General features: G+C 51.5%; 5 protein-coding genes across 5 annotated transcripts; 1 reads left to right on the top strand and 4 right to left on the bottom strand.

The window, feature by feature from the left end:
* Positions 1 to 20: 20 nt before the first annotated feature.
* On the bottom strand, positions 21 to 1330 carry E0L32_007575 (uncharacterized protein; the record flags this gene model as incomplete). Its single annotated transcript, XM_031142334.1, has 2 exons — positions 21 to 926; positions 992 to 1330. The coding sequence occupies 2 exons, from the start codon at positions 1328 to 1330 to the stop codon at positions 21 to 23; spliced, it is 1245 nt and encodes a 414-aa protein (XP_030993549.1).
* Positions 1331 to 2008: 678 nt separating this feature from the next.
* On the bottom strand, positions 2009 to 3132 carry E0L32_007576 (uncharacterized protein; the record flags this gene model as incomplete). Its single annotated transcript, XM_031142335.1, has 6 exons — positions 2009 to 2163; positions 2222 to 2338; positions 2401 to 2623; positions 2679 to 2807; positions 2875 to 2998; positions 3065 to 3132. 6 exons carry the CDS (start codon positions 3130 to 3132, stop codon positions 2009 to 2011), a joined length of 816 nt encoding a protein of 271 aa, XP_030993550.1.
* A 3118-nt stretch (positions 3133 to 6250) lies between these two features.
* Positions 6251 to 6865, bottom strand: E0L32_007577 (uncharacterized protein; the record flags this gene model as incomplete). Its single annotated transcript, XM_031142336.1, has 2 exons — positions 6251 to 6517; positions 6581 to 6865. The coding sequence occupies 2 exons, from the start codon at positions 6863 to 6865 to the stop codon at positions 6251 to 6253; spliced, it is 552 nt and encodes a 183-aa protein (XP_030993551.1).
* Positions 6866 to 7085: 220 nt separating this feature from the next.
* On the bottom strand, positions 7086 to 10613 carry E0L32_007578 (uncharacterized protein; the record flags this gene model as incomplete). The annotated part of the gene is made up of 8 exons (XM_031142337.1): positions 7086 to 7743; positions 7815 to 7895; positions 7950 to 8492; positions 8813 to 8863; positions 9043 to 9241; positions 9298 to 9516; positions 9602 to 9764; positions 9828 to 10613. The coding sequence occupies 8 exons, from the start codon at positions 10611 to 10613 to the stop codon at positions 7086 to 7088; spliced, it is 2700 nt and encodes an 899-aa protein (XP_030993552.1).
* A 2910-nt stretch (positions 10614 to 13523) lies between these two features.
* Positions 13524 to 15961, top strand: E0L32_007579 (uncharacterized protein; the record flags this gene model as incomplete). The annotated part of the gene is made up of 6 exons (XM_031142338.1): positions 13524 to 13596; positions 13833 to 14208; positions 15053 to 15092; positions 15149 to 15420; positions 15505 to 15691; positions 15866 to 15961. 6 exons carry the CDS (start codon positions 13524 to 13526, stop codon positions 15959 to 15961), a joined length of 1044 nt encoding a protein of 347 aa, XP_030993553.1.
* Positions 15962 to 16756: the final 795 nt, after the last annotated feature.

Consider the following 16756-nt stretch of genomic DNA (forward strand, 5'->3'; position numbering starts at 1 on the left):
TTTGCTTAATTTTACTGTCTCTACGCTTCCTCTGGCGACTTCTTCTCGAAGCTCTTCATAGCCGACAGGCCCCAGCGGCCAAACATGGCGTTGTCCTCGTCCCACCCGTTGCACTCGGTCGTCAGCATCTTCTCCCCAGTGAAGATGGCGTTGGCGCCCGCCATGAAGCACAGCGCCTGCTTCTCCTCGGACATGGTCTTGCGCCCCGCCGCGATGCGGATGATCGTGGCCGGCATGATGATGCGGGCCGTCGCGATGGTGCGCAGCATGCTCGTAAACGCCACGGGTTCCCTATCGCCCAGCGGCGTCCCCTTGATGGGCACGAGCGCGTTCACGGGAAAGCTCTCCGGGTGCGACGGCAGCGTCGAGACGGTGTGCAACAGCCCGACCCTGTCCGTAGACGACTCCCCCAATCCCAATATGCCTCCCGAGCACACATTGATCCCGGCGTCCCTCACATGGCCCAGCGTGCGCAGGCGCTCGTCATACGTCCGGGTCGAGATGACAGAGGGGTAGAACTCGCGGCTCGTGTCGACGTTGTGGTTGTACGCCGTGAGGCCGGCCTCCTTGAGCTCCGCGGCCTGCGCGCCGTCGATCATGCCGAGCGTGACGCAGGCCTCCATGCCGAGGGCGCGCACGCCGCGCACCATGGCGGCGACGTTGCGCAGGCTGTTCTTGCGCCCCCGCATGTCGCGCCAGGCGGCGCCCATGCAGAAGCGCGTGCTGCCGTTGTCGCGGGCCTGGCGCGCGGCCTCGAGCACCGAGTCGACCGTCGCCACGCGCTGGGCGGCGACGCCCGTGCCGGCCTGGTAGCGCGTCGACTGGGCGCAGTAGGAGCAGTCCTCGGTGCAGCCGCCCGTCTTGATGTTCATGAGGGTGCAGAGCTGGACCTCGCCGGGCGCGTGGAAGCGGCGGTGCAGGGTGCCCTGGAGCAGACAGATGTTAGAAATAGGCCCCCCGCTCGGATTCCGTGGGATCGCGGGTGACTCACGGCTTGGTAGGCCAGCTCCATCAGCGGCTGGTAGTAGATGGCTGAGATCTCCTCCTTGGTCCAGTTGTTCCGCGGCGCTGTGGCGGCGACGGCATCTTGGAAGATCTTGCGTGCCTTTCTCTCCCGTTCTTGTTGTTCAAGGGTCTCGGGTGTAGTCTCGACCGGAGGCGGCGGAGGAGGAGAAATGCCAGACGGGGTGCTTCGAGGAGTGTCGACCTGCGTCGCTAAGCTGCGCGCATGCTTGGAGATTGGGGCGAAAGTGCGTCGAGGGCGCCTGGCCTCCGCCAGCAGGACGCTGGACAGCGGCTTTCGAAGAAAGGTCGTCGTGCTTTTGCTCATGGTTTCTGCTCCTGTTGATGATGAGGAGAGACTCTGCGCAACGACATGGCAAAGTCACGCGTGGAGGGAGTCAGCAGATGAGGACAAGACATCACTGGCGAGGCAGACCGAGAAACGCCTCGGGTAAATGCCCCTCCAACGTGCATTCACTGCGCGTCTTCGTCACAGCATTCTGACCCAACAGATCGCACCCCACCTCAACGAGTTTAGTCGCGAGACGAGAGGAGGGCGATCCGCCCGGTGGATTCGAACCCCCCACACTCGTCGCCCAGACGCCCTATCAGCGGTTGCAGATGCTAATACGTCAGCGGTACTGGCTCAACTGCTGGATCTAGCTTCTCGGGTGAATGGCGCCATTGAGGGAAGATTGCAGAGGTTTTCGATGGGACTGGTTTGAAGAGAAGATGTTCTTGGAACATTATCACAGTTGGGGAGCCTGTGCGTGTGTCTGCCCACTGCGACACAACCAACAGGGGGTCTCTTGGACTGATATGGCTAGCTGTCTTGACAATTGCGCTCGGGTCCGCAACATGTGCACCTTGATGTCTCAGCTGATTCTGGAGCTCCCGGATATCTGGGATCAGCTCTCCACTCGGCATTCGAAAGGAAGCTTGATCAACACTTCTGTTCATTGTGCTTTTATCTAGCAGAGCTAGGCGAAGACTCTATACCCTTTGCCTAGTACCCTGCTCTCTTCTCACCGGACGCACCCTTGCCCTTGGCGTTGTTGAGCTCGCGAGCCATGGCCTCTCCCAGCAGACCGACGTCGGTGATGACGGAGACCATGTCGAAGCCCTGATCCGCGCGCATCTTTGCCTGCTCGCCGGTCGTGCCTACAAGACGCGAGATTAGCTTACACATAGTCGCCACCAAAGAGCACAAATCACTCACAGAAAATAGCAGCAATCTTGCCAGCATCCTTGGCTGCCTTGCGGATTCGCTCGATGGCAGCCTCGTGGTCGGGACCAAAACGAGTGACACCCATCTGCAGCGCCAGGTCGAAGGGACCTACAATGGCAAGCGTCAGTCAAGAAGCAAACCAGAAAGCTCTGTCCAGACTCAGAACATACCGATCAGCAGCATGTCCAGACCGTCGACCTTTGCGATGGCCTCGACGTTGTCCACGCCCGACTGAGACTCGATCTGCACCCCGATGACCAGCTCCTTGTCGGCTCCTGCGTCGTACTCGGCCGCAGACAGCTCCGAGAAGGCGTGGGTCGAGTACAGAGGTCCGTAGCCTCGGGTCCCGGTGGGCGGGTACTTGCAGTACTTGACAATCTTGGCTGCGTCTTCCTATATGCAAAGAGTTACCGCAAGGTCTTCATATTGCGCAAAGAGATCCACATACAGGAGTGTGGCACATGGGGACAAGAATTCCGTGCGCGCCCGAGTCCAGCGCCCGCTTGATCATCCATTCCTCTCCCCACGGTATCCGGATAATGGGGCTCGCGTTCATCGAGGATACTGCCTGGTTGAGCTGTGTTTTCGCATATGTCAGCCCTCATCGCTCGGTCTGGGCTGTGGTCCAGGGTTTGTGTTCATACGTCGTAGTAGTGGTTATCCGCGATCAGGCCGTGCTCGGCGTCGACCAGGACCCAGGAGAAGCCGCCATCAGGGGCAGTCTTGCTCGAGGCAAGCAGGGTTCGGGCAACTGTCGAATTGGCGACGCTACACGTCTCAAGTGTCAGAAAGAGGGAGACGCATATAGATCAGCCAGGGGTCACAGTCACATACGTGAGCCAGAAACCCCACGAAGTAGGGTGCTCTTGCAGAGCTGTGCGGACCGGCGTCTTGAACGGCATGGTGGGGTGTAAACTGCGTGACGTATGTGATGTATCTCAACGCGAGTACTGTTGCGCTTGGTCAAGGTGTCTCAAGGATCTTTGCCGGGATGTACAAATGTAATTGAGGGGGGATGAGGCTGCGCCGGAGAGTGCGAGTCGCAGAATAAATCCGGGCAAAGTGGCGATGCCGGAGACGTCTGGTCGCTTCGCATCGCCTCGGCGGGGTTTCGACCTGGCTTCCGATCACCGCCCGTGGGGACTGCTCGCGAGTTTGCCGATGGCGGCGACGCGGATCCAGTCTTTTCGCCTCTTAGTACACGCACAACATGGGGACGGTGCCTGTAACCCCACACTCGTTCCTCCACGGCTCTCTGTCGGCACTTCATTGCACCGAAGAGCTTGGGGTCCTATTTGTCTCCATTTTGATTCGTTGGCACCCTCTAAAACGAGATACAAGTTTGTTATATTGGCACGTCAGTAGTCTTATCCTCTGTCTAACATGGTGCAGTCTAGCCATCATCAAGTAGAGAGTGGATGTTTTGATTATGTGCGCGTAATTCACACAATACGTACCAAATGTCGGCCGTCCCGAAACTCATCACAAGGCATATCGCGGCCATCCACATCACTTGCCACAATTCTAGCCCTCATCTCATCTCCCCATCCCCGAGCAAGTCCGATTCAGCGATAAGTTGGCGTCTTGTGATCGATTAACTCCAACAAGAAGCATGTGAATGGACCCATCGTCGTCATGCAGCCACCTAACGGGAACACAGAACAAGAGGGCCTCATTATTCTGTTCTCTGAAATCGGCTTGCAAACGATCGAGCATAACCTGCGGTTGGAAATATGACCCGTAGTCGGTTGCCATAGAGATATTTACGCCATTGACTACCATAGCCCATGGCGTCCAGTTGGAAGAACGGTTCAGACGCAAGAGTCTGAGGTGCTTCAAGACCCCCCATAGTCGTAGCCATCCACCCTCGATAAGTCCGAACTCATCGCTCGTCGTGTAATCAAGTTGGAAACTCTCCACTTCAAACAGAAACTCTGCATCAGGGCATATTGGCGAAGAAATGGCCGGATCATCCACAGCGGCCCACGACCAGCTAGGTGCACGATAGGGTCGAGGCGCGTCCGTCGATGTCCTGGTCTTGGACAACTTCACTACCCAGAGGAGTTCGTGCTCCAAGGACCTTCACCACATACCAGCGATATACTGGTCGTCGAGAAATCATTGCATTACTTTGGCCACCGCAGAAATAGCGATGAGTTTGTCCTGGGAGAATGTCAGGTTGCAGGCGGCATAAGATTCCACAATTATTGCCCATGTGTCGTAGGAATCCCGTGGCCACCTTGTTCCAACGCCATCTGCATTTCTGAAAAGGGTAAAATGCTTGTTCAACAAAGGGACTGACACGACCATTCCTCGCGGCAGACCTCTTGGATAGCTTTCGGCACAGGTTCTATGCCGACATTCCCAGAAAATCTGGCGTTCACCGAAATACAGGATCCGTGGGGATAGCAGGCGTTCCTGCATGACCCACCCTCTAGTATTGACTAAGGCTTCAAGGACCTCCTTTCTCCAAAGATCGTGGTGATAGATACTATAGAGACCAAGGGTCCCAACCTCAATATCAGAAGTATCATGGGAAAGGATTGTTGGATTGCGGTCTGAGAAAAGAGAACAGTGAGAGTTGGGTGCATGACAGGAAGAAATGTTACAAAAGGCATTAGAGTAGACTTTATCCATTAGACTTGACTCACGGCGCCAGTCTTCCAGATTGTCTCCTCTCTGAATGATACAGAGTGAGTCGATCCATAGATATGTAATATCCAGCTGTTGCGCAACATGAATCGCGTCGCGATATAGGATCGGCAGGTCGCCTATCGGAATGCCCTGGAGTAACAGGGCATAGTTGTCCGTGTCGAGGCTCAAACATTCGATGTTGCCTCAGCAGTGGCTGAGCGTCATGTATGGCACATGAAGATCCTGTGTTTCAACGATGCGGCACAAAGACCTCAAGTCATCCAAGTTCTCCCAGTGCAGTAGTCGACTTGGGTACCAGGGCGTCTCTCTCGCGGCACCACCACAGTGCTCATGCATTGCCAAGCAATCAGCCACCCACCGCTTAGCAAGCGGCAGACTTTCCTCAGACCGTGTGCTTGATGATAGCATGGGGTTGGATACTAGTTGAGAAGAATCTATTTGATGTTCCATGATTCAGTAAAAGTTTTGAGGACCGACGAAGGTGGGCGAAGATCTCGTTACGTACCTTCATGTGGATCTAGCACAAACTGGCATCGGGTGTCATCTGGAGTGTACTTAAGTCTGACCGACATACTCAAGCATCCTTGGTCATCGTAAGAATCATCCCATAGAATAATCTCAGTGATGAAGTCTTCAGAGTGAGTATTAGCGTCCTCTGAACTTGATTCGTTCAGGTAATCTTGCGCTCTAGTCTGGTCCCCAAATCGGCACCCACTGTCAGTCACGACTTTTCAAAACTCGTTGCAGGCGTAACACCCTATCTCTATTGAGGTTTTGAGACTACCCCAAGAACGATGGTGATGATGGCTGAAAATCTGCGGGGCATCTTTATGGAAGGGCGTGCAAGGGGTGCTCAAGACTTTGCGGCAAGTAAGGCAGATCATTTGTTGACGCTAAATGAGGTCGATGCAAAATCCTAGTTGAATAGCTCTTTCTGGGCGCATTCGATGTTAGAGAGGACATCACAAAGTTGACAAGGAAGTAGTTCAAATTTATTATTATGTTTGGCACGTATTGCTGAGAGCTCAGCCCGACCCCGCATTGGGCACCAATGCGGTGTTTGAAACACCATGGTATTGGCCAGAAACACTCGGTTGAGATTTCACTCATCGCTGTATGTCACACAGGATGACTATGGGTGCTTGACTACAAGTAGTCACACAATCAGGCGATATTCTCATCCCATAAAAGAATTGATTTCCCTTCTTTGAGAGATTCAACTGGGCCGCCAGTCTTTGCCCTCCCGGTGCCTCCTGGACAAGGAAGACGAACATCCCGAAGCCGAGTCGTTCTTCACTTGCCATTACTGTCGTCGTATGTCGTCAACTTTACAAGGCTTCAAACCACCAAAGTGGTCTGTCTCTCCTAGCCCATCTTGGGTTTCCTTCGAACCCATACCTCCTGGGGCACTTTCGGATCAGCGGCATCGCCTGCGGGCAGCGCGTCCTTGACGTCGCGTAGCTGGACTTCCCACGTCTTCAGCTTGTACCTCGCGTGGTCGGCCATGCCGGTGATCAAGTCGAATGACCAGCCGTGCTTTGGGCACGTCACGCCAGCGCTGAGTACCATTCCGAAATCCTCAATGTCGAAGGGGGTGCCTCTCGACAGAGGGAATGATGCATGCGGGCATTGCTAACCAGGACACCATTAGGCAATCTTCTAAGAAGGAGGAGGGAGACTCTTGGATGAACGTACATGATCAACGGCATAGAACTTGCCCTTGTATCGAAAGACCACGACCTGTTCCTTCAAGTCCATCAACTCCGGGTCTTCGTCCACGAGTACTACCTCGGAGTTGCGTGAGGTATCATCTTGTGGCACCTTGAAGACTCTGCAGCCCGGCCTGGTTTCCGCATCGCTGCAAGGCCGGGGCTCGGCAAGACTGAGCATGTCATCGTCGAGGTCGGGGAACGACGAGGCAAGGCCAACCGAGATCCATCCTACGTCTGGCCGCGATGCGCGAAACGGGTTCCAGCTCATCACCAGGCAACTTTTGTCGGGGAGCGCCAGCCCCTTCTATTGCTTCCTCGGTTATAAGCGAGACGGATTGCTGAAATGTCTTTCAAGTGACTCATGGTACGCGGGATTTTGGTGCGATAGTATCGCGATAATTTTTCGCGCCGGGAGAAGGTCACGTGTGGCTCCTATCTCCTATCTGAACCGCGGCTCACCAACTCGAGGTAGGCAGAGAGACCACATCCTAAGTGGACAACTCAACTACTTCATTCATGTCAGCCTGCTGGGCTTTTCCATCAGCCATATTCACAACCAAATCTCTCCCGGCTCTCATGTATTCTGCCAGAGGGCCAACCCTATGCGTGACGATGAGAACCGTATGCCCACGATGGCTGAACTCCCTATCCACAATCGCATGTACTGCTGCCTCTGTCTCCGCGTCTACAGATGATGTTGCCTCGTCCAACAATATGACCGGGTACGATCCGACCTCGCGTAGCCGTTCTGCTTTGACGATAGCCCTTGCGAGTGCGAACAGCTCAGACTGCCCGGCCGAGAGACTGGGGAAGTTTGACAGCTTTTTGTCCAGGATGAGATCAGGCGTCGTCTTGTCACCTTTTAGTGTTTCCGCCAGGTGCGCTTCACTCGCTTGCAAGACGGACCAGAGGCCAACCTTGATCAAGGCCTCGACAAGTTGCGAGTCCAGAGCTTCTTCTGCCGCGTCGAGGTTGAAACGAAGGCTTTCATCTGGCAAGAGGAAAGGGTCCTGTGCAATAACCACAAAGAAGTGTCTTCGAAGGAAGTCTGAATCCAGTGATGTAATATCGACGCCGTCGATCTCGATATGACCCGCGGTGAGAGGTAGCATCCGCAATAAGGCCAAAAGAAGAGAACTTTTGCCACTGCGTGGGCAGAAAGTTGGTCAGGAGCCTGTAGCCCATACAGTGACGAAAGCGAGCTTCGTGTAACATACCTGCCGGTCCGGCCAATGATGACAATCTTCTGTCCTCTATCTATCGCGAGATTGATGCCATCAAGTGCGAGAGTATTTGCTCTGTAATCTGTAAGTAACTACAATAACTGAGATGTGCCTGCGAGGTTTTCTGACTGATATGAAGCAGTGACATTTCTCAAATGGAGTTGGCCCTTCACCATAAAATTGCCATGGCCATCTTGGGCACCACCCTGCACTGCTTCGGCCTTCCAGGACGTCTCGTCTTCGAGTTTCCTCAACCTCGAGATTGCGCCAAGCGAGTTTTCAAGCGTAGACCAGGACTCGATGAGCCTCTGTAGAGTGACCGTTGTGATAAATAGCGTATTGAGCGCCACACCAAGTTCACCACCAGTCATGGCCACGAACCGGCACATTGCAGCGATGATCACAATAACGCCGATGGTAGAGCCCAGCATATCAAGAACAAAATTGAACCAGACCTGCAGACACATGACTTTCCGTTCCGGATCTTGAGCTAGCTGGATCGCTCTCTGATTTGATTTGGCAGAATGAGGGCTCCAACCAAACGCGCGAATGGTCTCCAGTCCGTCAATCTGTTCCAGGTCAGCTTCTGTTGCGTTCTGCCAGGTCGTCTGCTGAAGTTTCACGTTACCGATTCCAGGAAGGCTGCATACAACCCCGCTTTGGCTTCGAGAGCTGCCAGTTTTAGCCGACGAGATCTTTCAAGATAAAAGCTTTGAACTAGGTAGACAAGAGCTATAGCAAATGGAGATAGCAAAACAAGCCAAGGCTGGGCTAAAGCTAAGAGGCCGACGTGGAAAAACGCCTTGAAAATTTCTACATTATGTTAGTTGCAATTCCCGGGTCTTTCTGTTTCGAAGGGGTGACCTTACGAACTGAAAGATGTTGTAAAGCCATTGGGAGCTGCTTGCCATAAAGCTGTATATCTTGGCTGAATCTTTACCATTTGGTCAGACCTTGCTATCCTAGCCTTGAAATATCCGCTTGCGACTTACCGGTTGATGATTGAACCTGTGCCTGTTGTCGAGAAGAATGCCAGTGGTGCGCTAACAGACTCATCAGCTGAGCTTATGTATCGAATCCAAGGGATAATACCAGGTTATGACACCTAATAAGTGTGCGTGCAAACCTAACCCGACTTTGGGAGCCAGCCAAATAAGGGTCGCCCTACGAGCAGAGAATGTCAATCCGAGCTTTGGCAATTCTGCAAGTCGCGTGCACATACCACATGAGACAACTCGTGGATGTCCAAGCAACCAATGCAATCGTGAGCAAACCAACAGCGTGGAAGGCAAAGTGCTCGCCAGATGAGCTGGTCCAGAGCTCAAGCCAATGCTGCGGTAACGTGATAAACAGCGAATAGAGTGCAGTACAGGCAAAGAGGGTGATAGAGCTTCCCAGGTCGGCAAACTCGAGGTAGTGTCCTATCGCGGGTTAAGATCAGATTCTGTGATATGGACGGAAATATGTGGTCCTGTACCTAGGAGGGCCCAAGGATGTTGTAGCTTAACCAATTGTTCCTCCGCTTCTTTAACAGCTTTGATCCTTGTCTTGAAAGCTTCGCTGTCTTCTGTTGAGCCGTTTTCCCCCGTTTCTTTATGCGTTCTAAATCTGTCGATCGCAGCTACCTGTCTTTGAATCTGCGACCAATGACCCTGCTCTTTAACAAAGCCGTCGGGGCCCATAACAACAACCATATCTGCGAATGAAAAATACTGGGCTACTCTTGTTAATCCGCTCTTGCTCCCTTAGCTTCTAAAAAGGTTTCATTAAAGCGGACTTACCACTGCTCGACACGAGAACGATTGTAATACCTTGTCGTCTAAGAATGCCATTTGAACCAAGTAGATTTGCAAAGACGTGACGCTCTGTCTCCCCGTCTAGAGCACTAAATGTGTCATCAAGAAGAATGATTCGGTTCTTGGCGAACACAGCTCGAGCCAAAGCCTAGGGGACCAGATCTTGTTAGTAATCTAACATAGCCAATGCCTCGAAGAATCGATCACTTACCACTCGCTGCTTCTGACCTCCCGATAAGTTCATCCCGCGACTGCCTACTTGTGTTTCATCGTGGAGATCGAGGGTTTTAAAGTCGCGTGTTAGACAGCACGCTTCGATTACTTTTTGATACCACTGCCGGTCGAAGTCTGACTTGAACCCTGTGATAACATCGCGAAGTCTACCACCAGGCAGCCACGGCCTCTGAGCACAATGGCTGATATGCCGCTCTTGGCAAGTCACGAAACCTTGAGATGGCACGAGCTCGCCTAGGAGCACCCTTAGCATCGTGGACTTACCACAACCCACCGGACCAGCCACGATGGTGAAGGATCCGGGTCGGAAATCTAGCCGAAGTTCATTGAGAACAAGAATACCTCCATAACCGGCCGCGACTCCATCGACGCGCAGTGCCGCTTTAGCTACCGGCATTCGTTCTGTGGGTTGTATTCTTTGATCCTCCAGCTCCGGTTTCGTCAAGTAGGCTTGGAGTCTCTCGAAGCTGGCAAGTGCTATGAAAGCCCTCGGGATGATCGTCATGACTACGTTAGCGGGATGGGTAACTCTGCCGAGCAAAATCAAAGTCGTGAATGATGTCTCAGCATCCAGGTCAGTGCCGTTGATAAGCCTTTGCCAGGTCGCAAAGAGGACAAGCAGAACCGCTGGTGAGAAGATGCCTAGTGCATTGGCCACGGCATTGGCGTACACCATGATCCACCGAACTCGTGAGGCAGTAACAAGTTCCTCCTCCCTGAGCTCTTGAATACGCCGGGCGACGGGCGGTTGGATACCTAGCATCCTGATCGTTTTTATCGAGTTGAGCATGCTGCTGGTGGCTGTCAACCGGCTCTGCGTTGACTCGTTCAACGCTTTCTGACGAGGTTTTAGGTTGCGAGCTACGTATCGGCTCATTTGCGAGCAGACTGCAAGCCGATCTCTTCTTGTCAGCGCCTGCGACCCCCTTCAAGATTGAATCAAGTTCTGGGGGTTACTGACGGACTATGAGGCCAACAAGCAGTAGCCAGAGCCATCCAATCTCCCTTGCTAAGAGACCCATCCCAATGACCACTTCGATGACCTGAGCCCAAGTTTCGTGAAACATTTCGGCGACGTTCTCAACGCTTTCAACATCAGTACTGACAAGTGTGATTGCTTCTCCTTCTCCGGTCTTGGAGCACGGTAGGTTCAGCATCTTCTCATGAATGATACCGGTCAAGGCGTTCTTGGTCGCAAGTCTCAGGTTGTTGAGCCTTCGTTGATATTCCGAGGCCGCAAGCTATTGTAGACAGTCTTGATCAGTTCAACGGGAAATGAATACCGTGAAATCAAGCAGGAAATAGCCTTACGACGACCCCGAAATACACTAACACGACGTAAGGAATGATGCTATGCGCGTCTGCGTCGGCTAAATCGAGTCTCAAAGTTCCCAAAGACGTAATGCAGCGTCTGATGACCACAGGCTGAGAATAACGAAAGATGATGAGACACAGGCGTGGTATCACGGCGTAGAGGAAAGGGCTCTTAAAGCACTGGTATAGTGCTATAACGAGCGTATACTCCTTCTCGGGTTTTGCTATGCCTGCCTGTCAGCAGCGTGTTCGTTCGGCATCTTGCGAACCATACTTCGTTTTCGCCATGCTGCCAGCATGTGGTCTCTGCAGTGTTTAGGGTCCATATCGCTGCAAAAAAAGAGCGACGTAAGCGTATGGGAAAGACAGCCACCAGTGTGTCAGTACATGGAATGCCGGTCCATTCAAGCTATCCCGAACTCCAAAGTCAGTAGTGTAACCTTGCGCGTGCTGCTCATGAGTTTGAACATATGCAATTGCTCACCGGTTTATGTCTTGGGGACGAGATTGGGAGCATGTGCGGGGTCAGTGTGGGGATGCTGACACTACCTTTGGCCAAGTGAGGACGCAGTAGAGCGTTCTGAGATTCCCCCGTATCTGTTCTTGAATTTGATCCTGCTTTTCTGCCATGTTGGCTGTTTGGAGTTGGCCAAGCTGTAACACAAGGCCGCGGAACTCGTGGATATAGGTCTGAAAGAGCATGGACATCTCTCGGATATTTATAGGGCAGAGGCGAAAAAGTAATCAATGATTCTGGACCGGAGTCCGCCAGTGTCTGATGTCGACTGAACCCTCTCCAAGTTGGTTGAACATTGTGTGTTTTTCCAGGCACATGTGATGTCATTGAATTTTCTTTTTTCTTTTCTATTTGTTTTTCTATTTTTCTTTTTTTTAAAAAAGGAAACAGGTTAAGAAAATGAGGACAGAGTGAGGAGCAAAGAAACAGACCCACAGTATTGAATAAATGGACAAGTGACGGTGCCCTGAATTCAACATACCAATTTACTCAGCGACGAAACTCAAGGACATAAAAATCCATTCTCGTCTTTAGAAGTGAGCTCAGACAAGAAGCGGTTCTTGGAGATGGGGTCATCTCCGAGGAGCTGATGGATGTTGGAGTTCATCAGCAGGCGGAGAAGGCAATAAAAAACCTAGATACTGGGTGGTTCTGGTTTGGCTTTGTTCAAACTACACAGATCTTGTGCCAACTTTGTCCTTCTCGTGTGATCCGAGCACTTCCATGTTGGGTAAGTACTCAAGAGTGGAAGCTGATATCCATTGGCTGGAGAGGGACTCTATCGTGTCGTCACGCCGGGCCTCCTTCCTGGCATCGCGGGCGGAGAGAGAGGTTCCCCAAGAGGACACGCGCCTCATGCCATAGCTTGGCAAGAGACCTCTGTTCCGTCATATGTTAAGGTTCTCGTTTCTCTTACTCAATCTATCACTTCTACAAGCTGAAACAAGAGATGCTTGACATGAACTTCTTTACCTACTATGGGGGTTGTCAATAGGATATGATGTGTCTGTTTGTTATGTCTTGATTGACTTTGTCGATCAACTAGCTACTTCATTTCGACTACACACATAATTATGGAATTTGCCAATAATGATATAAGCTGATGTTGGAATGACACACGGTGTGATCGTGCACGCCATTGGCGGTCTGCCAGAGGCCCCCGCAGACCTGGAGGGCTAAGGTTTCGACTTGCCTCGGAGCCCAAGACACCGAGGGTTAGGGTTAGTCCTGTCGGCCTTAATTGGCAGCGCCATAGGAAATTGCCTCGGAGCCCAAGACACGGGGACACAACCTAAAAGTTCCCGCCTGAAGCTTTAAATTCCGCCATTTACCTACATTACCTACCAAACCTCCTAAGCAAGCCCTAAGCCAAGTCCCTTTACCTTGTTTATCTCATCCACAACTTAGAGACAGGGGTACAAGAATGGTCAACATGGCAATTGCAAGGAAAACACCGTTTACCGACATTATCTTTGAGTTACGAGGCCAGATTGGTATCATCAAAGTATGTTATCTATTCTATTCAAGATCCTCCATGCTAAATGAGGAAATTAGTTCAATCGTCCCAAGTCTCTAAATGCATTTGGTGGCCGGTTGATCCTAGACGTAATCCAGGCATTACGAGAACTCAATGCCAATCCGGACACAGTGTTCACCGTCATAACCGGGGAGGGCAGATTCTTCTCTTCTGGGGCAGACGTTAAAGGTGAGCGTAAGAGTGCGGACCATCTTTAAGCTTCCACTCTTGAAAGACAGGCGTGGGTGCTCGAGACTACACTACAGGATAGAAGGGGAAGCCTAGAACATCAAGACTGACGACTTATTTTCCGGCGCCTAGCCGCGATGAGTGCTCCAGAGGTCAAGTACGCATATCCCGCAGAGAAGAAGGTTGCACAGATGCAAAGAGTTGCGTTGGGTAAGCCAAAATTTCAAAGAAGCCTCAGACACATAATACCATTCAGCCTCTCAAGATCATCATTGACTAATACAATCTTGCTCTCCAAATATAGCCATGGAGCTCCTTCGATCTATGATCGACCATAGGAAGGTCCTGATATTAGCTCTCAACGGGCCAGCCGTTGGTGGTGGGGCGGTTTGGTTCCAAAGGAGTTGCAGATATCGTCGTTGCTGCTGACAATGTCTGGCTTCAAGCGCCTTTCAGTGCCCTTGGCCTTGTCCCAGAGTTTGGATCAGTCACAACCTTCGCTCAATCGATGGGCGTCCATCGGGCTAATGACATTTTGATGTTTGGGGAGAAGATCACTGTCCAGGAACTCAAACACCATGGTCTTGTCAATCGCATCTTCCCACAAGCGAGCTTTCATCAAAGTGTGCTGGACTTTTTGGAGCAAGAGCTTGCTAAGAACGATGGACAGAGCATGATGGAAGCTAAAAGATTACAGAATTTGCCACTTCGCAGAGGCAGGATATTGGCTGTGTATGATGCCGCTGAGGCACTATCTGAGCGCATTGTTGAGGATGCTCAAAAGAAGCGGTTCGAAGAGAAACATGCAAGGCTCCAAAGTACGTATGAACCAAGGGTTCTTTTTTGCCCTTCCCCGTTATTGATTATGACGCTAATAACCATGGGAATGTCTTTAGGTTCGTCGAACCCTTCTGCCAAGTTGTGAGAAGGACCACTTACTGGTGGAGTGGTAACATGGGATTAATTGTTAATAATGGAAGCACTGGAACTTCTTAGAGGTATTAGGTTCACCTTGTGGTCGCTCCCGCTACACCACATGTGCCGGTACCAGCACACTATGCATGTAGAGGTACCTAAGCGGTAGCCGCTGGACAACACACCTCCAAGCGGCGTTGCCCAGATCAACAAGCTCGGAGACATATAGGAGGTTCGTTGGTACCATGTCTCTAGATAATTTAATGAGATCTATCATCCTGCCATGATTGGTGGCCTCTCCACACACACAAACCGAGTAGGGTCCGAGGACATTTGCCTAAACAGGCGCCTCGGCGGACTGGTTCAACTCGATCTACGTCCTGCCTGGAGCTTCGGCCTTCCGAGGAGGAAAGAGGGCATGCTAAAGCTATGCTGCAAATGCGTCATACGACATCTCAGTTCTGGGTCATCTGACACGTCAAGTCAACATGAACGAGCCGCATGCTGTCCACTGAATGAATGTTCAACATTGTTTTCAATCCCGGGCCTTGGCCGAGGCTACCTTTGGAACACCCCCACAATCATCTGCCAATACGCTAGTTCATCTTCAAGGTGCACTGTTAAATCGATACATATGAATTATTGATTCCGCATGCAGGAAAGGAAGTAGTTAATCTGCTTAAGTTGAACAAACAGAAAAAGCACCTGACCTTTTTCTTCCCTTCCCCTATTCTCATCTCTTATTGTGTAGGATGGAAGGTAGTCGAACAGCTATCCTGACGGGGGCCGCAGTATGTACTTTGTTGCTGTCAGACTCTGGCTACTACTGACGATTGGGGTGTGCTAGTCAGGCATCGGCGAAGCCATCGCTCGGGATCTCATCAGAACAGGATGGAACGTAGCCTGCCTCGATTGGCAGAAGGATGTTGGCGAGGCCTTGGTCGCCGAGTTGGGGCCACAAGCACACTTCGTTCACTGTGACGTGGCAGATTACGACCAGCAAGCCCAGGCATTCAAAACTGTGTGGCAGAAATACGGCAGGATGGATGCTGTGTTGGCAAATGCAGGCATATTTGACAGAAGCTCTCTGTACCTTTTCGAAAGCAGGGGCATGGATGAGTAAGTCTGCGGTCCATCTTCCAATGAAAGAGTGTCGCCTCACTAAAAATCGTTAATTAACAATTTTGATTTCTGACCGTACAGGATTCCTCCACGACCGGATACAAAGTGTACCGATGTCGACTTCAAGGCTGTCCTTTATAGCATCCAGCTGGCAGTCCACTTTATGAGAAAGAATGCTGTTCCCGGAGGCCACCTTATCGCAACCTCAAGCCTAGCAGGGCGACATGCACATCCCTGCTTCCCGGAATACAGCGGTGCAAAAGCAGCGGTGAGTCAATTGGATGATTGACGCAGCTTGTTGGCTGACGGGCTTCTCTTGAACCTCAAAACAGGTTATTCAGACCTTGTTGGCCGTAGAGCCAGTTCTGAAATTGGTAAAACTCACCCGGCATGAGCAGAGTGAATACCTATGAAACCTGCTGAGTCACTAACTTGATAACAGAAGGAAAACATATCCGTCAACGTCGTTCTTCCAGGAATCGTAGCTACAAAGCTGACTGGAGCTTCAACTCTTGCTTCCGTCAATCCGCAAAGGTAGATCCTTACATCGAACCCTTTACAAGAGTTTATTTTTAACATTTGGCAAAGTATCACTCCAGTCTCCCAGATAGTGTCTTCTTATCAGCATTTCCTTGAGCACCCAGAAATCAGCGGGCGGGTGGTGGAATGCTCAGGCAATAAAACTATCACACTGCCACGGCCTGATATGATGCACGGAATCGCCACGGAAACTGCAACCTTGGTTAAAGAAGGGACGTTTCAAAGACTACATGGCGAGTTTTCGGGTTTACCAGGGTCGGTGAAATAAGCCAGACGGGATCCCTTGAATTCTGTGTAGACTTTGTCTTGGCAGTTTTGGAGTCGACCATTCTGGTCACGGAGCACGTATGCAATCGCAAGGTGCACCTAACACTGAACTAGCGCTAATCAGATAGTCTGGAAATGCATTGCCCTTCTTGCACTCTCCCACAAGCCTCTTGATCTCCTTAGCGACCTCTTAATGGTGCAGTTATAGACCAGAACAAAAGCATATTCTCGGCCTCTATAAGACTTGTAGAGTAAAGACTTCAGCACGATATGCAGACGAATCTCAAATTTCATAGATGGGCAGAGGTTTGTTGGTGGAAATCCAAAGGTATTCTTTACAAGACGAGGTGAAATTAATAAAAAAAATAGCTCTCATGGCTTTCTCCCTTGCACGCGAGACGCATATTCTCTGTGTCTTCCAATTTCGAGTGAGTAACGGCAGCTACGAATCCACAGTTTCAATGCAGGCCTCTGGCACGAGTACATCTGTTGATTGTTAAGGTGTGGTGACGGTTAACCCCCCCCC

Source organism: Thyridium curvatum (assembly GCF_004353045.1).
Source record: "Thyridium curvatum strain D216 chromosome Unknown NODE_46_length_333320_cov_79.933738, whole genome shotgun sequence".
NCBI classification, from domain to species: domain Eukaryota; kingdom Fungi; phylum Ascomycota; class Sordariomycetes; order Thyridiales; family Thyridiaceae; genus Thyridium; species Thyridium curvatum.